The sequence below is a fragment of the Strigops habroptila genome, chromosome 9, assembly GCF_004027225.2.
Source record: "Strigops habroptila isolate Jane chromosome 9, bStrHab1.2.pri, whole genome shotgun sequence".
Classification (NCBI taxonomy): domain Eukaryota; kingdom Metazoa; phylum Chordata; class Aves; order Psittaciformes; family Psittacidae; genus Strigops; species Strigops habroptila.
Window position 1 is genome coordinate 16,281,696 of NC_044285.2, and position 27,231 is coordinate 16,308,926.

At 36.8% G+C, this 27,231-nt stretch overlaps 1 protein-coding gene across 5 annotated transcripts in view; it reads right to left on the minus strand.

Moving 5' to 3' along the window:
• Window positions 1–27,231, minus strand: part of APBA2 (amyloid beta precursor protein binding family A member 2) — an 86,301-nt gene that overhangs the window by 34,600 nt on the left and 24,470 nt on the right. For all 5 annotated transcript variants that reach the window (XM_030497972.1, XM_030497974.1, XM_030497969.1 and 2 more), the window contains one exon: window positions 1,155–2,161. In XM_030497972.1, coding sequence (XP_030353832.1) covers window positions 1,155–2,123 — 969 coding nt within the window. In that variant the 5' untranslated portion in view covers window positions 2,124–2,161. The remainder of the gene's footprint in view (window positions 1–1,154; window positions 2,162–27,231) is intronic.

The window sequence follows — 27,231 nt, forward strand, 5'->3', positions numbered from 1 at the left end:
TTTTAAATTAGCACACATCCAGAAAAAAAAAAAACAAAAACAAACACAGCAATTTCTTTATCAAGCATATAGAAGAATTCACTAACTTTCTCATTCAAGAGCTCCCCTTCTCTTTTGTTCTGCAAATACTTTCAAACCTTAAAAGCAGCAACACTCCCAATGGCAGCTGCTGGTGTACTAGGTCAGAAAGACCACCACTTGTGTAAAACATGCTAACAACATTTCTCTGTTCCTAGCCTATACCTACCAACTATTCAAACCATTCAAGATCATCAAGCTTATTCACACAAACTAGAACTTTCATGCTGGCAGTAAGGCACTGAATATTTTATGCTATGCAACTTGGTTCTAATTGTACTTCTGAAAATACAATACAGAAATTAATATTAAAAACTTGCTGTAGATATGAGAAATCTGAAAATATCCCCCAAGATTTTTTTGTTCTTCACAGTTACAATAAAGGTCTGGCTGTTTCAACAGCGTATACTTAAACAGAGGAATTGACATTTTAATGTCTGTTCTTAATGGAATCATTTAGATTGAACTGTTTAACAGTGGGGCACTTAACTATAGAAAATCACAATATTTACAGATTTGATAAAGCTGAAACAGGACACATACACCTCAAATTTAATAAATATTTCTTCCTTCTTGCCAAGGTCAAGATATGATCAGTACAAAACCACAGCAATACGCAGGCACTTGTTGCAGTTGTTTTTAACAGATGCAGTACCTAGCCTTGGCGTATGTTCTACTGAAAACAAAAAGAAATTAAAACCCACGAAGGCAATGGAACAGGAACCCTTACTGAGGAAAAAACCCTACCTTTGACTATTTCAATGCTGACCCCAGTTTTAAGTTTATCTACTGTGTCACTACAGAATAAGAGCATAAGTAAACTAGTTCTGCCTCTTGCATCTGGAATACCTTATTTTACTTAGAATTATCTGTTCTCTGTGCAAAACCTCTTTCCCAGTTCTCCACCTAAACTGACTACATTAAGCACCTTTTTCTGAACATACAATGTGATTATGTAGCTGTGAATGCAATACAGAGTAAAAAAAGTAAAAATACTGCTCCGTAATTCTGTTTAGAATAACTAACAACATTTGCATAATGCCTCTGACAGTCTGCTTAAACAGAGAACCTCATACCTGCTCTTGTGGCCACTTCTGTCTGTCCTCTGGGGTTCTTGACTTTGCTTTAAAACCTCGAGGCATATCTCCACTGTGCTTAGAAGCAGATGGGATATTCAGTGATTTTGGCCTCCCCTCATGCCTGTTAGCACTGTGAACAGCTTCTCCCTTTGAACAAGTCTCTTTATAGTCATGTGCCATGTTTTCAGTCCCAGTGTGCTCTGGACTCATTTCTGTTGTACTGTTAATACTGCTCATGCTCATACTCATTTTGATTTCTGCTACAATCTGGTCAATGTCCTCTTCCTGCTCTTCCAGCTCTGCATCCTCTTTTCTAGAATGATATGGTGATATTCCCTGCGAGTTTCCATTAGCCTCTGATGGGTAATAGTCTTGATAGCCACCTTCACTTTGACAATACTGTATGTTTTCTTCTTGATCTTGAATCTCCAAAGATGATGTTTCATCTTCCAAAATCTGAACACCATTATCTTGACCGTCCTGCCACTCTTGCCTGTCCGTCTCCTCATTTTCATCTTGGTGCTGAATTTTACCTTCAGCCCATTCTTCTACAGCTTCCTGACATTCATCTGTTTCAACATGGTGTTCCTCATGGGGAGCATACTCCTCCCCGTTGCAATCCATTCCTTCTAGGTAGCTGTCATCCTCTGGACAGTATCTAATGTAGTATGTGATCCCCTCCTCTTCTTCTGGCAAGCCTTCATCATAGTCCTCCTCCTCAGAGGTGTTATTCACATAGTCAGAGCTGGAATCACCATCTGCACTATGATCATTGCACTCATGTTCTACAGGTGTAGGACTACCTGCTCTGACAGTTGCTAGTTCTGCCTCTTTTGCTGCATAATCTTCAATAGGAAGGTCACTTTCTTCATTTTCAGGTTCCCTGTTGTGAGATGAAGTAGGGCAAGCTCTCGCTCTGTGATCCAGCATGCTGGCAGTAGTGCTTTGATGTTTCCGGTTTGCCATAGCCAAGTCCTTATATGACAATCATTTCTAAGCAATTACTGTAGGGAAGATGGAAAAACACAGAGTCAGATTTATTTGGTAAAAAGGATGTGTTTGTAGATATTTAAACCAGATTTACAGACAGCAACTTTTAAAATGCTCATGTTAAAGAACCATGATTTCAAAGTAACAACTTGCACTCTGAAAAGAACAGATAAAGAGACGGTTCTATATTTAGCATAAATGTATTCTAGTGTAGGCTCCCTTCTGTCAATTTGACAGAGAATTAATCCTGAATTTTGAAATTAGTTTTCAATTTCTTCTTCTTGCCAGTAAGGGGTCATGCTTTGATCGCTATGCAATAAGCAGGAGCTCTTCAATTTTCAGCTTAGGCATTTCTTTAATGTGTACTGAAAATTTGACCTGCTTTTACTGAAACTAATGGAAAATAATTCTGGTAACTTGGCAGTCACACAGGACACTAAAGGATAATGCACTACTGTTAATGTGGGGGGTTTTTTTGGGAGGGTGTGTTATTTTGGTTTGGTTGGTTGTTCTAAATCACTCACTAGTTTTTTAGTTCTTACTCGCTGGTTGCCATTAAGTACCTCCCATTGTTAATCCAAATATTGAGTTTAGAATAGAACAGACTACATTTCAGTTGGAAAGGACCTACAATAATTATTTAGTCCAACTGCCTGACCAGTTCAGGGCTGACCAAGTTAAAACATGTTAAGGGCCTTGTTCAAATGCCTATTAAACACTGATAGTCTTGGGGCATCAACCACATGCTAGGAAGCATATTTCAGTGTTTGACAACCTTCTTAGTAAATAAATGCTTCCTAATGTCCAGTCTAAACCTCCCCTGGTAGAGCTTTGAACCATTCCCACATGTCTTATCACTGAATACCAAGGAGAAGAGCTGAGCACTTCCCCTCTGCAGGTAGCTGTAGAGGGCAATGAGGTTGCCCCTCAGCTTGAAGTTCTTAGCTGCTCTTCATTGGACATTCCTTCCAGTCTGTTCACCAGCTTGGTTGCCCTCCTCTGGACACACACAAGGACATTGACACCCCTCTTAAGTTGTGGGGCCCAGGTGAGGCTGCACCAAGGCCGAATACAGCAGCATAACTGCCTCCTTTGACTAGCTGGTCTTGCTGTGTTTGACGTACCCCAGGATGCAGTTTGCCCTCGGGGCTGCCCAGTTACACCACGGACTCACGCTCAGCCTGAGGTTGACCAGCACCCTCAGATTCCTTTTTGCAGGGCTGCTCTCCAGCCACTCCTCTCCTAGTTTACACTTGTGTCCAGTGTTACTCCATCCCAGGTGCAGAATCTGGCATTTTGACTTGTTATATTTCATCCCATTATTCATATCCCAATGCTCCAATCTATCTAGATCCCTCTGCAAGACTGTTTTTCAAACAATCTAGTCTAAATGCCAGGACAAAAAGATAGAATAAAAGCTCAATAATTCTTCCCACTAAATACTTGTGCTACATTAAATTATGTATTTTTGTTTAAATACTGGATTCTGAATAAGTAAGTGGAGATTATATGAACTGTATCAAAAAATAGTCAAAATAAAGAAAACAGCTAATTCTAGACAGGCTTGACAACTGTGATCTGCTGTGTGTTATTTGGATGGGAAGAACAATGTACTTTCAGTATGCACGTTTCTCTGTATTTCATTGTTGTATTCTTATGATAAGCTTGACCTGTGCAGTTATTTAATTGGGGTGAACTGAGCTCAGACATAGGCTTCTGAAATGCACCCCGCAACTCTGTTTTACTGTATGCATATAACAAAGGCATTTTTTATATGCAACCAATGATCATTTTGACATAACCGGTTTCCCAAGTCTTGTGTGCACACTTAGAGCGATAAAACTAGCATAGAGCTAGAGAATTAGAAGAGCTATATAGAGATTAATTTCCTAGGCATTTGAACTTAACAAAAATATCCTGTCACTAACATAAAACCTCATAGATATCCTGCAGAATTTCTGATATCACAAGGAAAACCTCAAATCTTTAGCTTTTGGCAAACCCAGGAATCTGATTCATCTATGGATTATTGCAATGGCACCATGTGGCAAATCTAAGCTCTTCCTGAAACAATGATTCTAGATTCTGGGATATAAAGCAGAGATGCATGTTAGTCACAGGAGAAGATGTGAAAGGAATGCAGTACGTGAAGCTCTTTTTAGTTATTGATACCTTGCTGAATTAGTCTTGACAGAAAGCTTTGAAGTAAATAGTATACCCAAAGTGAAGTTTTAGACCGGAAAATCAGAGAAGGCAAAATCTTCCCAGTGATTACTTGCACCTTCTCACTATTAGAAAAACTAGCAGACTTATAAGACTTTCTCAATGTGATCTGTATGCCCACTGCAATCCCTTTAATACATTAGATATCAGTTCTTGCTTTGAAGCCAATTCTAAGAAACTCGGAGCACCAACTCAACTAGTGTTGCCTCTGATTTAGCTTTACTTACTGCAAAATATGGATGTTTCTATACCGAGACTGCAGTATAAACAAAACTTATTTTAAACTGGATTAAAGTAGCAATCTAGTCACAAGACTGCAGTGTTCTGCACAGGCAGCAAAAAAACTGCCCATGAGCAGATAAATTGCTCGTATGACCAGATCAGGAACAGGTGAGCACACTACACAAACATGTCTAAAACTGAAACAAGTCAAAGTCCTACACAAAGGGTATTTTTGAAAGGCAATGCAAGAAAATTACAGACACCTCATTTGTCTTAAAGTTATTTCTTGTTGAGAACAAAACAAATTAGTGTCTCAAGGAAAGAACTGTTCTCATCTGCAGTGGCCTCAGTCCACTACTCATTGGAAATGTTCTCTGTATTAAGTAATACTTGCAGTCTATTTACAGTGCAGTAGACCCTACACAAGTCACTACAGTGTAGCTGAAGATAAAGAAGCACAAAACATGTAATGAGCATGATTTGAAACTCATGACTCACATTTTCCTAAAGCATATGGAGATGAGAGAAGCCTTTTTTTAACCAGACAGTGTGATGGAGATTTTCCACCCACATCTATGAACATTTAGTATCCAGGCCCTGAAACTGCCGTAACTGGTATCACTGCAGTGATCTCCTTTTATAAATTCTAGTAGTTGAATATTCATAGATGTTACTTACCTGCAAGAAAATTCCACTCCATGCCAGATATTGTGTAGCAGTGCATGTCACAGGAAGCCCTTTGTGTGTCCTCTGAGAGCCAAAGGGCAGTGATGAGACAGGGCATGAGCCTAGAAAGGGAGGGATGGATGGCTGGCTGATGTATGGCAACTACAGCAGCTGTGGGGAATCTGCCAGGTCAGAGGCTCTGGGGAAATAGTTTTCAGTGGGGCAGCACTAATGGCAGCAGCTGTGCTTCTCCCCCCCATGCCATGTGCAAGTGTAGCATTGGTACTGCAGGAGGGGAATGTAAAGCAAAAACTTCAATAAATAGTGGCAGACTGGAAACTTTTTAAGCCATATGTGGTATGAACTAGAGAAAGAAATTCCTCTCAAGCATGTCTAGCACTGACATTCTAGAAGGACTAAGTAACTGGTTTTCAGTTAATTCAGTTTGAGGCCATGACTAAAGCCAGCACTTTACCCCTGCGTGCTGAAATGAGGCACATTTTACCTCCACATTCCCAGTGGAGGTAAAATAAGCCTGATTTTTCAGTAAGACCTTAATGCTATGGAAACTGAAGTTGCAAAGCAATCTCTGCACAACAATTACAATTCTAGCTGACCTCCTTACCTTTGCCATCTTCTCAGTTGGGCACTACTTCTTAGGAAATGAATTAAAATAAATCCCATTAAAAAGGCAGAATTTATTATTCTCAGCCTCTGAATCACAGACAATGTGCAACGATTATATCGCCTTCAACTATGAAATGGAACTTCTACAACTGTACTGACATATCTGAATTACTAAACAGTTTTCAAACATAAGTCTGAGAACTGCTCTTTATGGAGCTGCAAACAGCTGTATTTTAATTCAGATATTAGAACAGCCAATGTAGCCTAGCTTTCTTTCTCTGTTTCAAAATATTTCTCTGTCTAGGCTGTTTCTAAGTTGTCTCCTGTCACACAGCAAGATGCTAGTACCTCACGGCTAGAGGTCCAAACTCTTCTGTCTTTTTACCTACAGAGATGTTAGTTTATCTATGTGGATGACAACTGAATCCAATGTATGCAGGTTTTAAAAGAACAAAAACAGAACCTGGATGTTTTTTGACAAATGCAATAGATACAAATTTTTACCACACATTCTGCTATTCAGTCTACTGTGCAGAAGCCTTCCAAGCCACCTACTGCAGGGATTTCCTAATTTTCTCAGGGTATCTATGGTATTAGAAGGTTTCATAGCTAATATTCACATATGAGTTACTGAGAAAGCTCTTGAAATTGGAGAATATACTGGATTTCTAACTAACACTACTCCAATATCCTCTGAAGTGAAGACAGGAGTAATGACTGGCTGGATCCAGAAGCACTTTATGAGTAAGGGCTTCAACTGAGTCAACAGGTCATTTCCTGTGCTTGGTCTAAGACTCCCTACTATTTCTGATACCTCAGCTCCCTCCTTGATGGTGGAGAGTTGGGTCAAAATTCTGTATCCCTCCAAGTGCATTTTTCAACTTCTGGCTCTGGGGAGGATAAGTGTTCCTGAGAACATGGGGTCAGTGTTGTATCCTTCTTTCCTCGCCTCAGGATTCAGAACTTTATCTTGATGAGCCAAGCAAATGTTCATTGTGTTGTATGGTGCACTGCTGAAGCTCCATCGCTGTTGTCACAAACAGTGATTAAAGGGCCCGAGTTACACAGGGTTCTCAATAAAAGTATTTTCCTTTCAATAATGGTTTTGCTTTATTTTTCTTAAGCTTCCCTGCCTCAGTTCAATGTTGAGAGGAAAAGGAAATCAATTTTCAGAAAACACATGCTGCATTTCTGTGGCAGTAAAAAGGAGTATGCATAGGGGAACCAATCTCTTCTGCTCCTAGTAACAGGACTACTGGCTTACAGCTGGAATTTATTCTAATCAGTGCTTGTTATAGTCATTAGCTTTCTCCTGAGTTCCTTGCATCTAATCCCAGACAGCTGCAGTGACGGTTTATGGAACTTAACACTTCTACAACTTCTCACCTGTGTAGAAAGATATCTTCACTACTTTCTTCCCATGGAGAGAGACCAACTAAATTAGCATTAACAATGGGAAATAGTACACAATTGTAAACATGATGAGAAAGTGAAATACCCAGAATAATATTCCTGACTGTGTTTAAAGAACTGCTTTACATATGTACTTGATTCACAAGCTCAATAGCATTCTAGTGGGAGCAAAACAAGCTCTCTGACAGTTTTTCATTTAACATGCATAGTGATCTGAAGGGGATTTTGTTTTGACAAAATTCTCATGCAATTTTTGCTTTCCTGAAATTGTTCAGCAATTCCTATTTTCCCAAATATGCAGTAAAATCTAGCTATTAAATTGGTTCTAAAGAGATATAACTCTCTACCCTTCGTAAGTCATCTTCAGATGTAAGAGGAACATCAGCATTGTAACACAATTTACCATCAGGCTAGATCATAGCACATATAGCATGTATGGCCTTCAAGCTTGCTCGAAATGTTTCATTACCTTATGTAAAAGTGAAATCTTTAGAATTACTTTCCTACAGGTCAGGCAGTCTTCCTTTCATGCTATTCACCAGATGATAACATTTCAGAGGTTTCTGAGATGCTATGTTTCATATTTTTAAAAGATTGTGCATTCTGAACTGTGTTCTTGCATTTCTTTTCATGGTATGTAATATTTGCTTTGGTTTAAAAAGCCTTTAAAATGCAATAATTACCTTGTAAATTGCATTGTAAAAATGCTAATTATAACCCGCCATCAGAAATTAGAAGTAGAACAGACAAAGATATGCTAAAGACAATGTACGATCCTATGCCACTGCAGAAATGGTATAATTGAATGTATATCCCAACTGAATGTAGCTTTTATATTTACAGATAAAGTAATAAAAATGTGTAATCAAATATTTAATTATCATTTATTGTTGATGTGACTTAAGCATTCTTTAGGGTTTAATTCCACAGCTCAAAGAGGGATACTAAACCTTTAGTGCCACATCCATATAATTGCGTCAGTAAAGATTTTAGGACTAGCATCAATTCTGCAGTGTTGTGCCTGCTACACAGAAAAAAAACGCAGAAGTATAACCTCATTATAGATATCTTAAACTGAGGGAGGGACAGAAGCAGAATATTTTTATTTAACAGAGTAAGATGAGCCTCCAAAATTAAGGCAGTGAGATCTTATGGTGTATTCTTGTGGCTGCCCAGCTCCAAGTTCTGTTTTAAATATCAGAAAAGTATCCCTTGTGTTTGACCTGCACACAAACACTCCATTGATAGCTCTGCAGAGGCTTCAACTTCAAAATTTATTTCATATTAAATATAAACTTTAGTATCTTATGATTATCATATGTATTTTCTAATTCATTGGGAATAAGGGGAAAGTATAGGATGTATAGGAATGAGGGAAGGAAATACAGGAATAAGGGAACAATAAAGTATATATAGTCTTTATATACATAAAGAATATATGCCAATTCAATTAAAACACATTCTGGCCACTGTGAGACAACTTGCAATCCACCTAGAGCTCTGGTAGAATTTTTAGGCTGTCCTAGACTGGATTATGCAAAGCTGTAAAATGCTTTGCAGGGTACCTTTCTGCTGACTATGGAGGCTATTCAGAAATCTGGCAATCTTCTTATCTCCTGCTAATTTGTATGCTTTTTATGTTCAGCTTCCAATTTCCTGCGTAATATTGCTATTCAGAAGGAAAAGAAATTCTTAAACTTTATACTTTTTTTAAAAATACATGGTGTACAAGCAATTAAGGTTTCAGAACTTACTTGATTAGCATTTTAAGCTTTAGTTTACAGTCTACCAAGTAAAGATTCTTTGATATTTTTTTACATGATGCATCTGTTCAAATTTTTAACACAATAAAATTGGAAATACTTACCACAGGCAATTAATTAATCATTGCAACATGATTTCCCCAGCCTCATGCAAAAAAAGACAGCTTTCTTTTCATGAATACTAATTTCAGGTTATAAGCAGAATTAAATATAATATACTATTTGAATAATACTGTAGAAGGGAATAGAAGGACAGAATAGGTCACTTTAAATGAAACCGGAGATTCAGCACAACATTTCAAACTGTACCATTTAAGAACAATAAGACAAACATTCTCGACCTTATTCCAAGAGCATCCATTCAATGAATGGTTAGATGGCTGGAGGGAATATCCAGACTGCCAGTTTACAATAGCTGTGGAAGAAGGTCATTGGAAAGGCCTCATTTTTAAAAGAAAGGAGATGCTTAACTTTCTAATAACTCAGGGCTTAGCTATCAGGTTAGCAGTTCACACCCAACCATTTACACTCAAATTTTACAGCTTCTTGATTCTCAGTGTGTTAACAACACTTCAAAAAGACTTCTTTTTATTACTACTGGCCTTCAAGTCCTGTGAACAGTTTTATGGGTGCTCACTTAACATTATCATATGAAAAAATGCAATTTTCTTTAAAAGGTTACAGGAAAGGACTGATAACATCAATTTAATGAGTCAAACCTCAACAGAAATTATATTTGCTGGCATTAACAATTGACATATTTCCCATAAGCAGCATCTACTAAGACATAACAATTAGGTATTGCTAGAAATCTACAGGCTCTCAATATTAATTATTCTTCCAACTGGCTAGCTGGAAACAGGTAGCTCTAATTGGTCAAAACTTAATCATTAGCCACAGTCCAAAAAGTATGACATGATTTATTGTATGGCTGTTTATTCACCATATCTGGGTATTTGTCTCCCCACCCTCCTCTGCACTCCCTCCTTCCCCCCAAAAAAAACACCCAAAAAAACCCAAAACGAACAAACAAAAAGGAAGAGATTTTGCTGGTGGAATAACAGGCAAGAATAGATATCACTGGATATTATTTGTAGTGAAACTACAGAGGAGTACTCTGGAAATTGCATGAAATTCTTTCCAGTGACAAAACCTCTAAAATCTTACTGAAAGCCATTAACACCTTCCCCATTCAATTAGCATAAAAGGATTAGGTTGCATTTTCCTCCTGTTAGCAGAAACTTGTCTTTTTCAAACTCATACAAATACTTGTGCTGCTAGCTAATTTCAGTAAATAAAAATCCTTTTGAAATAATAAGGGTAAAGACTATTGTGTTAATTCTTTTCAAGATAAGTCTGCCTTTGTTAAGCAGAATTAGCAAATTGCAAGGTTAAATTACGAGACATTTTACAAAATAAGGATTTAATAAGAGTAGGAGATAACTTTGATTATCAGAGATTTTGCGTTTTCAACCTTCGAAAAAATAATCTGTTTCTTGCAGCTGGCTGTGTTTCAGGCACACTGCTCCATAGTGGATGATCACATCGTTTGAGAAGCAAGATTAGAGAGATTTCCCTCTCTGTCTCTAAGGCATAAATTGCACATCAGTAAAATCCTCTCCAATCTGTAACAACTGGTTAGAAGATAAATATTCTGTCAATCGCTTTAGCTCAAGATACTCAAGATGGCTTGAAAGCTTTACAGCCACCAGCTTTTCCATAAGAAGTCAGCAGAAAATTTGTATGTATACATCTTATGAAAACAAGGCCTTTTCTTCTTATTTTGTAAGAAGAAAAATAGTATTTTGAATGTAAAATTTAGATGTGCTCTGAACAATACTGATACAGCTCAGTAGGTTTACACATTAATTGTTATTGAAAACAAAGAACTGACCACAATGCTTTAAACAATTATATGGTATTAGAATCAGAGACACACAGAACCTGACATACATACTGCTGTGCTAGATGCTATGTGAGCCCATGAAGGATGTGTATTCTAAACTAAGAAGTCTGCACCTTAAATGGGTATTGAAAAATGAATTGCTGTGACCGTCTGTTGTCAGTTCTCCATTCCCTATGGCTATGCAGACTAGGACATGCTGCATAAAGGGAAAGCTAATGGTACTTTGGCATCTTTACTTGAATTGATTTCCACTAAGCCACTGTAGGTCCAGCAGGGCCACCTCTAAGGCCAACTTATTAAATACCACACTTACTGCTTTCAAGCAGGTTCAAGAAGCAGCATACTGGACCTCAGTTAGTATATCCCTCAGAACTAAGGCTCATATCTCTGTGTGTTGCACAGTTTACCTGAAATACTATTTCAGCCCTTGTACAGCGAAGCACATACAGAATCATTCCATTCTGAGAATAGGAGCAGTTCATCAGGGTGTAAGACCCATATCCTTATCATATGGAGCTGCCTGTCTGATTTTGAAAAATAATAATAATTGCACACTTACCATCCATTGAGGACCCAAGCTAAAGTACCCAAATTGTGAGCTGCTCCTGTATTTCTCTGTTCCCAAATTAGCACCATACTCACACACATCTTCCTTCTGTTAAGTTACAAGCAATAAGTTGGAAAATACATAACGAAATACAGCATCTAAAAATGCAGACCAGACTTAACCTTACAGGAGACAGAGAGCACTCAGTGAACAAGACTTAGCTTGAAATGTCTCTTAGGTAAAACAGAATAAACTTACATCTTTCTACTGTACAAGAGGTCTCACTTATTCGAGATTCATTTAAAGTCTCTTTTAAAACTGAAGAATTTGAAAAAAATCTTGTCTCTTCCCTCCAAAAAAATTGTCCTAAGCAAAAAGAAATTAGAACAAATAGTCCCAAACTCATCAAAGCAGGGAGAAAGTTCTGGGGAAGTCTCACTAGCTATTAGTCTGTTCCTGTTTTCCCAAAGCATCTGGGAGATGGGGTACTTGGGCCTGCTGATTTTTCCTCATAAGCCAGCACAGCATGTTAGCTAAGACAAACTCTGCCATTGAATAGTTGTAAGATAGTCCTACCCTTTTAGACAAGTTAAGGTGATATATGTGGAAGTACGTATCAATTCTAAATATTGATTTATATTCACACAAAGTTAGGAATTATTACTAGGAGTATTTAAAAAAAATTATTATTTATATAAATTTAAATTTGGATTGATAGAAAATTAAAGTTCACATGCATCAGTTTTCCAAACATTTAGGCCAAAATTCTCTCTTTTAATCAACACTACAGAGAACCCGATCTCTTCTCTGCGGAGATCCGCAATGTAGCTCAAAGAGGGTTTTGTCCACGGAGGATAGTTAATTATCACTCAAGATATTCATTAAAATTAAAAAAATGCCAAATACAGAAACCTTCACTATGTCATTAGGACATACCAAAGTCACTGCAAAAATCACTTCCTACTAATTTGGAGAAAATTAGTAATCAAAGATGAAATTATTAACCTGAGGCACTTCTGGACAAGGAAATGTTCCACAAAATTCTGCTGTCTCTAAGGAGAGGTGTAATAGGTGTTTACAGAGCCAAGCTGCTCAAAGCAATCATTCCGAAATGCATTAAAAAATAAAAAAAAGCAAAAAACCCAACAAAAAAACAGATAAAAAATAATGTGCTTTCTACATTAATATCTTATGAGAAACACATTCAACACAGTGTTGCACTTCAATTGCAGAGCTCTGTGGCATCTCATTACCACGTATTTAGGCCCAAAAGAAGTTAGTATCAGTTACAGCAATTCTTTGTTGTCACTCAGTAAAACACAACATAGAAGAGATCTTTATACTGATTTGGGATTTCCTGTCCTTTTTCATGAGCAGTGTCAGCCTTCTCTCAAAGAAACAGTCAACCAAGGGAGAATAAAATGCTGCTCAGGGAGAAATCCTACATCTACTACCATAGTTACAGGCAAACCATCTTTTATTTACTATGATTGACTACATAACCAGAAAAATAAGGAGGCTTCATTTTATCTTAAAAAAAAAACTTTTCAAGTTTCATAGCAGAACCCTTCGCTAGCTTACAGATACCCAAGTTCATGTCTGCATTATTCTCACCAGTATGTATGAGTACATAGAAACCTTTGAAGACCGTTTCTGGAGAAAAGCTAAAAATTGTTAGCTTGCCATACACTGACCATACAGTCCATCTTACACCTTAAAACAATTATCTCCATATACAAAGACTGCTGTCTAAAAAAGCAAAAAGGTTATTTCAAGTGCTTGTATTAAATCTATATTGCGGATGCCTCGAGTGCTTCAGTCTCCAGGCTACTGCACCATGAGCCTGTCAAAAGCACTGTAGTTCCATTCCATCAACATATGACACATGAATCTAAACAATCTCAGTGCAAATCCTTTCTCATATTCACATTTTCTTCTCTGAATTAATGACTTTGAAAAGGGGAGTATGTTTCTTCCACATTGTAAAGATAAAACATAAATTTAGCAGTCTCACATTTATTCTACTTTTCACTAGCATATTTTAAAACTTCTCTCATCCTTCATTCCATTCCTGTTATTGTCAACTTCATTATCAAGCTGTACAAGTGGGTCTCACTGCAACATAATTGAACTCTGTGAGTGTTGGGATTATGAAAACTATACCATATCTTTCTTGCTTAAGAATAGTGTACTGGTAATCTGTGTTATGGGCTAGATGTTTTTAAATTTCAGATTTTAGATTTCCACATCTCATTCTATCACACATCTTCCTTTTCTGTACTTTGGTTTCTTGTAATTTCAACCGTTGTTCAAAATGCTAAAGTTATGTGTCTGTCTCAAAATAGAATATATATTCTTCAAAATAAGGACCATCTTTTTTCACATGATTAAGCTGTGAATACTATTCAAAACAGGCCTCAAGCCAATGATTTAACATTTGGTAACACAAAGATAATGAGATTTGTTGGCTCAAAGTAAATCATAGCTGTTGCACATCTTAACTATCTTGTGCCTGGATGCTTAGCTCACGGATCAAAGCCATTCCTCTATAATGCATGTATGAATTTATAGAGTGTTCCTCCAATGGATAAAATTTGCTCCTGACTCACTTAGAAAATGTGTTTACTAATTCATTTATCTTAAATGGCAAAGCAGCAAATGTGTTCAGGGTATGCTGTCTGTTGCTGAGAGATAGGAATGCCTGAAAGAAATGTTACAACTCAGCTTTCACCAAACAGCTGTCTTTATTTTAATTTTTATATCATGTTATTTAGTAGGATTTCAACTTAGAAAAAAAAAATATATATGGCTATTACAACCACCACCCTGTAAGAATATTGTAACCAAAAAAGAGTGAGTTTAGTTTATCTCTGCAGTTTTGGGTCTATTTAATTTTAGTATTTCCAAAGACTGTACATATGCAATTTCTGCTTGGCCTTTCATACAGTTGCTAAGAAGAGAGTATCACTGTCAGGGGGGAAACATCTGCACATACAAAACAACAAAGTTGGCAGAGAGAAGTAAGAATCAACGCAATTACTTTAAGCTGATTTATTTTTTTTTTATTAGCTATCAAGCTTTCTTGTTAATGTTTTCCAAATATTTTCCAAACCTGTATCCAAATATCCTAATTTTTTACTCTATCTACTTTCAGTAGTAATCTTGCTCAGAATGTCAGTCCTGCTCAGTCATAAACACTCCCCTAGATTCTGCTGAAGAGCGATTAGAATTTCACTGGCTAAATAAAACACATGGAAGTACTCTCAGAACATGAACTGCTGAATGAAACTCACATATGCACCTAAAAAATAAGAAGAAATCAGAAATAAAAATAAAATTAGAAGTATTTAAGATTCAGCTGAAATTCCAGTTTAACATTTTAGCCACAGAAGAAAATTTCCATGTACCTTGGATTTATAAAATATCCATAAACACACACCACTACTGTGACCCTCCTTGAATTATCAAGAAAAAAATGCACTTCCAATTTGATTTTGTTTCTCAATTTGCATTATTGAAATCCTACTTGTCCCAGTTTAATAGTCACGGTCTCTGTGCATGAGTGTACGCCTATGGCGCCATAAGCTGGGGACACCCAGGGTAAGTGTTTAGGAGGAGCTGGAGCATAAGCATTTTGCTCTGGCAGCTCCCACCCGCAGCACGGGGTTTGCAAGCTATGCTAAGCCACTTTTGTACCTCCTTGCTTGGGTTATCTGCAGTACAGAGTCAGAAAACTGTTAGGAATTAATGTGGATGTATATTGAATACATTATTGTTCACACAAAGTGTTTTGATTTGTGTGCTATTAGCTTGAATTGAAAAAACACAGAATACTATGTGAGAATCAGATGTCTTGCACAATTCATCTATGAAACTAATCATCCAACATAATACAAATAGAAAATTAAATACATCACATTCCAGTAGACTTCCTAAGCCCTTTCATTCTTTTTTTCTGAACGACAGGACAGAATTTCTCACCTGGTTTGCAAAGTACAATAAGAAATAACACTAAAATGCTCAATACTAAAAAAAAAAAAAGCAAACCTAGAAATCACTATTTAGCTTTCATGTGATCAGTTTTAAAATAAGATGATTATTCAAGGGAATAAAAAGGAACCATTATTTGTAATAAATGAACAGTGAGAATCCATACCCAGATTGTACATATTCTGGAGAGCAAGTAACAGTTGGTCTGGAGGAGCAAATTACACCAAGGCTTAGCTATCAAATTGCCTAATGTATCTTGTAGGTGTAATCCTATTAATACCGATTCTTTTTCCCCATTTCCCAAGCAATGTAGAAACCAAAGGGTTTGGGAGCACTTTTTGTTGGTGAGGACTTTGAGGATGAGGCAGAGTTAAAAGAGCTTATCACCAGGTAAACAATTCTGATCCTAACTGATATGCGTTAGTCTTCAATGAACAACAAATACTATTATTAATCTTAAAATGATATAAAACTACCTGCACACAAAAGTTACCAGTACTCTGAAACAATGTATATCTAAAATATATTAACTAAAAAAGAGGCCCTATAAAAAAGGAGCCCTGATTATTTTGCTTCCAAACCCTTCCTGAATATCAACGTGCATTCTCAAAGGCATTTCCAGCTTCTGAAATGTTGAGGATGGTGTACTATGCCTCTGCATTAACTCAGTTTTAATATTTAGGTAGGATGTCCTTGATTTTACTGATGCAAATGTAAATGCTTTTAATTTGAATGATATCTACAAATAAATGAACAGAAATAGAATTTTCCTTCAGTGCTAATTCAGAAAGAAACAAACAACACAACAACAAAAGACAACCAAAACCAACCTGCAGAACACGTGCACAATATGTTTAAAAGTCCTGTACTATACTGCGATATTGTACTATAGATAACGTGGTTTAATTGAGTCTTATTTATGTAGTGCCAAACAGGAGACAGTGACAACTAGGAAAGGAGGCAATTCACTCTGTGTGCTAATAGCATTTGGTTCCAAGATTCTTCCTGGCCAATTTTAACCAGCAGTAGTCATGGCCCTTGGTGTTGCACAGGTTGACTGGCAGCCACAAGGATTTCTGAGAGTAGCACTTTATTTTCCATTTTTTAAGTTTTCATTATTTGCAAGGGCTACTTGAAAACGTGTGCAAGAAGGAAAGAATTAGAATTGGAGGAGTACCTATCCTAGGAGGTAGGAGAAAGGGCTTGTTTTCATCTAGCTCATGAACTTGCAGCTATGAGGCTAGTTAATTCAAACTACAGAAAAACATATTCTAGCAGTCAAGAATTTGTTAAATGGAGGAGTGGGGAGATGGGGAGGACACAACAACCAAAAACCGACCCCAACTAAATTGAAGCTGCTCCTTTATTCATTGCAGCCATCTATATGGTCCTACTGAGGAAATGCTCTTTGCAGGAGAAAAGGGAAAAGTATTTTTGCATTTATAGGCTGCCATGGTATCACTTTAAATGTTACAGTCACAAATGCTGCTAAGCACACACTGAATGCCTTCTATTTTTTCCACATCAAAAGAATTTCTTCATGCTGACACCGCAAGGCTGACAACAAGCTACAGTAGCAATGCTGTAGGTGTCTCAGCCCAACACAAGCAATGCAGGCTCAAAAGGACTGCAGGCATGCTGTTAATAACAGGCTGTCCTGAATAACCTGCATCTCCAGATCACTTTCTGCCTGAAAATTTCAGCCATGTCTTTAGGTAGTATGACAGAATGTAGAATCATTGACCTCTGAAAATCAATATAAAAACACACCAAGGAAAAATCTGTCCTTACTAATTTCTTTAAGACACTGTCTCCTTCTAATAACATTTAACTTTTACCATTGCTAACAATCAGCATCAAACACCTACAACATTATGAACTGAGGGAACAAAAGCACACAAGGTAAAAGGTTATGTTTGAACAGTCAGTTTAAAATTATGAGACTAGCAAATTGACCTGCTAATGTAGCACACTGCCAGCAGACAGTGTTTTTCCTAGTGACTGTTGTAATTAAAGAGACTGCACAAAAAAAGAATACTGCATAGTATCTCCAAGAGAATTAAGGAGCTCCAGATCATTGAGGACAATGAAAAGTGGGAAATGAAAGATGCTCCAAGTATTGTCCCATCTTAGAAGGGATTTTGCTTCATAGTTCTCCTGGATGTGGATATATGTTAACATGTGTTTTCCCCAAGCTTTCATATTACAGGTCTCATTTAAACAGTTTTATAATTGCCAGCGTAAATACACAAGATACTTTAGAAAACAGAAAACAATTCTTCTTAATGTTCATATTTTATATCAATAACACAAGAACATATTTCTACATGTATCTGAAGACACAGTGTCTTCATCAAAACTGAGACTGTGCGCAAAATTCAACCTTCAAATTTCTTATTCAACTTTTTGTCTACCAATGTCCTTTTTCCTTTTCAAAATAATGTGCATAGAATTTAATGTAATTAATACTTAGTCACTCTAAGGAAAAAAAGTAACTGCATTGTGAAACCAGAATATTTTAAATGATGCTATAAGAAAAAGGAATTTTTTCAGCTAGGGAGAGTTAGAATAGACAAGTAATTTCTACTGCTTCTAAACTTCTTAACTTTCATTTCATCATTAAAACCTCTCTCCTCAGTTAAAACTAAAACATCCAAAGGAATACAAAGAAGAGAAAACTGATGGCAAGCAAACTGCAGTCTCTAACCAGCTGTTATGGCCCACATCTGTAAGACAAAGGATTCACAAGGGCAAGTGATAAGGGGGAATGGCTTTAAACTGACAGCAAGGAGATTCAGATTAAACATTAGGAAGAAGTTCTTCCCTGTGAGGGTGGTGAGACACTGGCACAAGTTGCCCCGAGAAGCTGTGGCTGCCCCATCCCTGGCAGTGTTCAAGGCCAGGTTCGACAGGGCTTTGAGCAAGCTGGTCTAGTGGAAGGTGTCCCTGCTCATGGCAGGGGGTTAGAACTTGATAAGTTTTAAGGTTCTTTCCAACCCAAACCATTCTGTGATTCTATGAAAAAATATGTAATGTTTCCAGACTTATGGGATTACATGTACGGGTTAGTTGTTTACATTACTGAGGATGAAAGGGAAAAAAAAATGTTATATACAACTGAGGAGTACACAGAACAGGTTTTTCATAAACCCCAAAATTCTATACCAAAAGGTAGGGTCCTATAGTGTGCCAAAATTTAGAGTAACCTAGACTTCTGCATCCAATGTACTCACTGTAAGGGAGTCTTCTCCACTGAAAATGTTAGTATTTCTGTGTGTAAAATTATGAGGAGGAAAGGAAATGTGCATTAGTTCAGCTAAGATTTACTTGAGGCCTAATCCAGCCTCTGTTGGTACTGGGGAATGTTATTCCATTGCCTTCAGTTGACATTGGACTCCTTTTCCAATGTACTTTTTAATGTCAGATGTACTCACATACCTAGGAGTCCTTTTGCATAGTTTTCTGTACGCCCACAGAGACACAGTCTCATGCGCATATATCCATGCATAAGCATACATGAAAATGAAAAAAGAATGCATTATCCTTTCTTTCTTTTTAGATAGTGGGCATATGTTCATTGTCAACAGCTACGGAATAAAGTTTCAACTTCAAAATAGTTCACGTTTCAGCAAAAGGAGGGGAAAAAATCCATTCAACAAGCTCACAGTCTAGTTTTCTACAATTAAAAAAAAAAAAGTCTGCAGAATATAAATCTAGAATAGAAGTCCTTCTGAATTTAAGCAGGTTAGGATGTCATGTCAGATTGTTTGCAGAAACAAATAGGTTACGTTTATTTCAAATCAACATTATTTTTAAGGACATTTCCTGCCATTTTCTATCAAGCTGGTGTTTTTACAGGGTATATATTAAGCGCTAAATTGCTAGACCAAAACAAGGCATGATTTATGAAGAATAAAAGGGACAATTTCTCTTATTTTCCTTAAATGCATGATAAAGGATGGCACAATCCACAATGTCAGATGTCACAGGGTATGTAATATCATACTAGTTTACATAATGCTAACACTATCTTGTGTGTTGAACACAGTTCCAGCTAGCAGAGCCTTGCAAGCTGACCAAGGTGCAGGGTTGTCTCACACAGGAAGAACAGTTCAGGGTTCTCTCTTGTATCATAGAGTCAACCCATTTGCAGGATGAAATTCTTAGTGTCAATTCCCTTCAAAATCTTTTGCTTCTCTCATGTAATCAATAATAAACTTCACTTGCAGCGTATTTGTTGTTGTTTTAGGTGGTCTTTGACTTGGTCGTTATAAATTGGTCATTTTTTTTTTTTTTTCCTTAAATAGCTCTTTCCCTTCACCTTCCCCAGTGAGGATAATGTATACCTCTGCTATGAAGTGGTGCAGGAGAGAGTACATTATGACACCACTTAAAGCAACTAATGTAGTAGGCACTGTATACACACACACACACAGAGCATACACATCATCTAGACAGACAAGGGGAACAAGATGCAAAAAAGCAGAGAAAAATATACTTTCCAAAGTCTGTTCAGCAAGTCCTTATATGACTTGGCTTCTCTATTTCTTCCACCCTTCTCTAAAGTTGTATGTATAGACCAAGAACCAGTTCAAGGGTCTAGATCCTAATCCATTACCAACTTTATTCTTCTACTGCAAGTTAGAGGCCCCTGTTAGACCGCTTTGATTCAGCAGAGTACTTCACATACAGTTATTTTTAATACATTTTAATTCTATTGTATCTATTTTTAAATTTTCCCTGAAGTAACGAGATTTTATATACACACAGAACATATTCAATACAGGATTAGAGGTATAAGAAAAATATCTGGCAGATATTTCTGTGAATTAACCGATAATTTCATAGCTTCTTAAAATTTATTTTCTAAAAAATTTGTTCACCCTGTGACAAAAAAATTGATGCTCAAAAGCACAGATTTTGTTAAACACTGAGCACCTGAGTAATTGTGCTTAGTTTTAATTTTGACAACCATACCAAAAAAATATATATTTTACTTGGAATTAATATGAAACACAAATATATGCCTTCAAGAAGCTATTACCAATACAACAGGCTTTTATTCTCCCAATTACTTTTCTTTAAACATACCTTTTACACGAAATACTCTCCCATTGAAACAGTTATTGAAAAATGCTTTTTACCAAGAAGTTCAATTTCAGATGTAAGCAGCTTGCTCTGAATTGCGTAGGCAGTATGAGAACACTGCAGAAGTGTTAGTGTAGAAGTAACATATAAGTGCATGAATAATGTTTTTTTACTCATTTAACTGCGAAACATGTTCTTTTGGCATTCATAATTAGGGGCCAAACAGATGGTGAAAGCTTAATATGTCCATTAAAATAAATTATCCTGCCAGTGTTTCTTTAGTCTATAAAACTTTGATTGGGCTGGCTATTTCAGATTGGTATTTTTTGTTCTCCTTGGAGTAGTTCCTGTGCATATGCTGGAGAATATTTTGTATTGCAACTGCAGCAGACAAAAAAAAAAAAAGGGACAGGGAATTCTGTCCAAGACTAACAACACTTATAAACGGGAGAACTCTGATTTAATTTTCTCCTCCCTCCCTAACAATCATCATCTTCGCTAAAAGAAGACTTAGTTGTATTCTCCTTACTCTTTCACGTTCAGTGTGTCAAAGCCTCAGAAACAATGCATGTTTCTTTGTTTCCTTCTTTAAATGATCAGCAAACACAAAGGTCTATTATATGTAGCGTGGAATTGTATCTCTGCAGTTCAGCATGTAAATTTTGTGATTGACACAAGCATTAACTGTTTGGAGGAAGAACTACTGCTGTTGTAGGCCACAGCTTTTTGCCACCGAACAGAGGACAAGAAAGGCATTTTATTTTTACTGTGCTCCCACAAGCAGCTAAGAGTCCCAGCTAATCAGCTGGCTTAATAGCAGAGAGTGCCGGACTATCTTAAGTTGAGCACTGAGGTTTACCATTCACCTCGGGACATGTTCATAGAAGGACTTCCCTTGTGAAGAGAGGCATGGTATTACCTGCATTTCTCTTCAGAGTAATCATTACCAACAGAATATGTAGCACTCATGGTTATCTGTGAGCAACCTTCATGGCTTCTTTTAGGCAGAAATGGAGTTGCCACAATTCAAGATCAATGGGTAAACACTGAAGTAAAGCCAGAGCAGAGATGATGAAGTAAGCAGCACAAAACTATTGGTCTGGTATACATTGACTAGAGTGTAGTTAAAATGCTGATTGGTCTTGGGATTTGAAATGCTCCACTACCATCATTACTGTTCCAGTTGAAACATACTCATAGTGTAGAAAGCCCATTTTTCAAAACAGGGACTTGGGGCAGTGTTCAAAGCCTCCTGGAGGATAGCCGTTGCTGCTCTTCTCCTTCCCACAATGGACTTTTCTTATCAAAAGTACTCCCTATATTAAGCTAACAGGTGTATTTGAATCCTATTGTTGAGAATGTAATAAACTCCATTCCTGCTGCCCAATAACATCAGAGACTTCAGATGCCTCCAGCTACCCACAAAAACTCTATTACAACTCTTAATTCCAGAATGAAGACTAAAGCAGAACTAAATTCAAAAACTACTATTTAAAATCTAAGAGAATCTTCTATTTCATTATGCAGTATTCTTAAAGCATGCTTATTAGAGAAAAACTTAGTCTGATCTCAATCAAGTGTTATCTAGGCAAGTATTTGTCAGATCTGAAATACACATGTACTTATTTGTTAAAAAACAACAATGGATTAAATAAAAATATGTATTATTTACAGTACTTTAATATATAATATGTTGAAATAAAATAATATAAATAATATCAGAATATGATATTGAAACTAACTCCCCTATATCCAGAGACAGCTTATAAGAATTCAGAGCACTTTTAGGATATGCAATAAATTATTCTGCAAAGAAATCAGTAGGGACAGGGACTGAAAATGGCTTTGAAACCTGAGCCAGTTGGTAGCCTGGTTTGTGGCAGCTGGAAAGCTAGCTTAACGGCCAAGCTCAGTGTTCCTGGAGCAGCAGATGCAGGGACAGATAAGTTGCAGTGTCTCCTCTCTCCTGCACCTGAACCAAATGGGGGAAGGAGAGGTGGCTAGAGGAAAGAGATATTGCTGCTGTGTTTGATTTATTCTTGATGTCCAGAAGAACCTTTCAGTGCAGAAATATGGACAGTTACAGATTGGGACAAAGTTTATAAAATAGAGTAAAACTGTGAAAGTCTGTAAGTAAAAATATTTCTGTATTAAGCACAGATATTCCAATTATGTTTTGACAATTCCTAGCATAAGGTGACTCAGTAGGCTTTTGGACCTCATGTAATATGTCCATATCCAAAGGAATTAGTGTTTGCCCGTTTTTAAGGAAGATGGTCACCCTCCCCCTCCCGAAAAAAAACCCAAACCAAACCAACTTACTGTTCTCTCATTTAACCCAATAGCCAAAAGAACATGAGTCCATCACACAACCATTCACCATCCACTCCAAAGTCAAACCAAATCTGTCACAACAGATTCCAACTAGTAACAACCAACCAGCTCAGACTAAGGATCAGTCTGCACACCAGCAGTGAGGACCTCGCAGTGTGGACAGTGACCTGGCTGGACACACCTCTCTGGAGCTCGACTGATGTACAGAAGGATCAAAGTGAAGGGCAGACAGGGGATTCCCTATAGGGGAAAATGCACGCATTAGGATAAGCCAGTGTAGACAAAGAATAGGGTGCAAGAGGGTATCAACATGCTTCTTTTTTCACAGGGTTTATACAGTTAGTAGACTCCGATTTTTCATGGATCTGTTGACTGTGTATTTGCCGCAGGGCACCTCTATTTCTGTATGCTTATAAATCCTGTACCTGTAAGATTTTAAAGGCTTTAGTATTATTCTACGGTCATCCTTCAACAGCATTTTCTCATTCTTTGACTGTGTTTTCACACCTCAGCTGAAATTTGTCCAAACAGCTGAGCACAAAATGTACCCAAGATCAGGAAAAACCAAAGTACACAGTAATTTCCTTCAAATGTTTCCTCAGCTTTATAGGAACTTTAAAATCTCAGAAAACTAAACTAGCAATAAGTTATTTGAAATTACAAGATATATATATAGGAAATGGCCTTAAGCAATTTCTATTGTACTGTTTTTCCACAAGTGTAGCTTCATTTTAATTGATGTTGGTAATGCGTATTGAATCATGCTTGAGTTTTTATAGTAAGATGATCCTCCATAGTATTATTTCACAAATGAAAGAAATTAGTATTCACCCATTGATTCAGAGGCCTAAAGTCCTCCCAGGAGTGTCACAAAACGAACATTATGTTCCAAGAGCTTGAGTTTTGCTTTCGTATCACTGGTTGAGCTGATGGATGTGAAAACTCATATAGCTAGATAGTAAGCTATTGGCTACAGTCCTAAGGAACGCATAAATTATTTTAAGCTTAGTAGTAATTTATGCTCATGAGTAAAGGCACCATCTGTTCAAGTACAGACAATACCAAATTCTTTTAATTTGTTGTTAAATTGCTCGCTTTTGACATAGATCTGTCACCCGTGAATACTCCTTACACTGAAATCATACAGAAATCTACCTTTTCTGAACAACGGCAGGAAATCTCCTAGGCCTAAAAGCAAGGTAGATATCATGACCTTAGAAAAGTAATAAATAACATTGGAGTAATATCTGGGGGGAAATTTGAGAAAGAGGAAAAATTTTAGTAAAAAAATTTGGGAGTTTCAGATTATGTCACTTGTTAAGACTTAGAATAAGCAAGGTATCTCACACCAGGAAACACAGGCACTCTTCTATGCACAACTTATTTCCTTTCCATGTTTCTAATAAAAGCCTTGACTAACTTCTGAAGACTGAAGTTCTCATTCATCCCCCTAGAGATCATACAGTCATTCCTGCAAATTTTAAATAGGTTAAGGCAATGGACGTGACATGCATACAGAAGCTGAAAATTTGCGATAGAATCCAATTATTTAATATATTTATTTTATAGCTTATCTATGTATTATCTAAAAGGAATTAATTTGTACTGCCTTCTAGAGAAAGTGGGATCATTTCCTATACTCTATAAACATTTTTACTAATTCTTACTGGAGAAAGATACAAGTAAAATATAAATTGCCTGTTATCATATCAGACAAAAGAAATTATTAGTATAATAAAAACTGAGAAGAATGACCTGAAATGGATTTGGTAAAGAGCTATATCATACTTTCTTCTCTCCTGAGAAAGATGGGAATCAACAGAGTCCTCCCTGTGCTGGCAGTATGCTGAGTCACAGAAAATTAACTGAGTCTAGTATGCTTTGCTATTCATATTACAAAGTACTAGACATAGTAGCTGCAGTGGAGAGTCAAACACAAAAGAGCAAGATTTTCTATGTCCTAAGAATTTCATAGTTCAGTTACAAAGTAAAAGCCAATAGACTCCTGCAAAGGAGAACATAAAGACAGTAATACTCAGTCAATCACTGTAAGTACCAGTATTAGCACTTCAGTTGCCTCTGCCTTTTCGTTTTTTTGGGGTAGGTAGTACAGCAAAGTAAAATTTTCATAACTAATTTCCAGGATATAGATACATAATTTCAAGTGTTTCATAACACCTCCTATATGCAAAAGCCAGCACGGGAATAGGCCTAACATGCTGACTAGAAAATTTAACAAATGAGTAACAAAGTTCCACCTCTCTAGTCGGTTGCTGAATCACAAATAAAAGAGAGAAGGAAGAACTTTAAAGGTTTTCATTTGAACAACTAGATTTATTTTTTTTTTTTAATCATTAGTATTATTATTGTAATGAAAAAGGATGCAGCGCTGACAAAAGAATAGGTGATGTGGTCGCACCAGAGATGTGAGAAAATGATCTTTGTAGTGGTAGCTTGAGTGGATATAAGAAAAGAGAAATTGCATTCACTGAGGTCAGAGAAAGCATTACAGAAATCAGACACGACTCAATTAGAATTTGTAAAAGAAGTTTACTTACGTGGATATGATACAGAACAATACGCTACATTTAAGAAGGCACAAAAAAGGGATATGCTGTTTGCTGTATGAATGATAGGTAAAAACATGGTGTTGTCTACAATGACCAAGGAAGGAACAGGAGTACAGATTATAAAGACTTCTGTTTTAGAGGTGTGTTGCTGGGATGTTTCTGTTTCAGGAATATTGAGAAAGGATCTAAAATCTTGAACAGAAGACAACATCTGAAATAGAGGTGCAAGTGTAAATTCTTAGTCTGGAGAGGGCAACTGAATTTGTGTTTGAGATTGCTGAGACAAAGGGTATTGGAGAGTAAGGAGACAGAACAATGGACAAGAACCATACAGACTCCTACAGGAAAAGAAAGAGAGTCCTTGGGAAGGTATCTTGAATAAAATATTTAGGGCCACAGAAAACAATACAGCCATGAAAGACAGACAGGAGAGGGCACAATTTCAGGAAGAAAATCATGCTGGCAGTGTCCAGGACTGTTGAGAACAGAGCAATGGTTTTGATCTTTGACCACCAGAGTGAAAAGTCTCAAAACAGAAAAGAGCTCTACATATGTCATAAGATGACTGAAGTTCGGCCTACCAGCACGAAGAACAGAGAGGAATAGAGCTTGAAGGGAGGGTAGATTTCTATATCCTTTAATTTTAAATGTATCTTCTTTAGCACTTACAAAGTGCCACTGCAAATGCTGTAACATCTAATTTCTTCCACAAAATGTGTAATAGTGTTTTTCCTACACACAGAAGTATCAAAAGGAATAAAAACAATCCACTTGATTAAATAAAGAGGCATGCGTTCATTGTAAGAAGTTAGTGAGATGTGCACTTAACATTGCATTTCTCAGTACAGCATCCATTTCTCAGATCACAATGTCTTAACAGAGTTGTATTTGGAATTGAAATAAAAAGCAAAATGACCTGTTAAAGGGTTTTCACCCACTAAGTTAATGACAACAGAACTTCTGTGTTACTGATTCTTTATTTTTGGCACAAAACTCACAATCAATCTTTTAATAGTAAAACCACACATAAGCTTATACACATCTCTCTCTTTACTGAATCAAAATCCCATGTGCTCATTCCAGTACATGCATATTTAAATGTATTAATGTTAGGTAAAAGCATAAGGTAAAATATGGCAATTAATATGGTTAAAGCATAAGCATATACATTTGAGGCATAGAGAATGTATATGTTATATATACATTAGTGAGCAAGTGGCTGCGTGTTTACTGGCCGGGTTTAAACCATGACAACTACCAAGTATCCTCATCAAACCAATCAGAATATAATGATGATACAAAAAATGAACTGATGTGATGAAGTGGTTTGGTAGATGAAATTAGGTTGCTTTTATTTGCAATGCTACTTTTAATCTAAGTTTTCCATACATAGTTCCCTTTTTGGTTAGCAGTTGAATACTTTATATTAAGAATCATGTCTTAATTTGGAATATTTCTTTTTTCCCCTCTTTCTTAGGATTTAGACCAGACTCTACAAAGATTATCTCAGAAGAAGGGTAGTGGAAACACTGCAGTTCAGAGAAACACAGATGACGTTTCTGCACAAGCTGGACAAGATCATGAAGAAACTTCACTTAGAGTAAGTGATATCATTAATATTCCAAGTGCTTTGTGAATAATCATGCAATTACAACCATGCATATTGTTTAATAACGGCATTGTATAGGGCTACTCCAGTGTGACGTAACTGGGTTCTCAGAATCCTAGTCTGGCA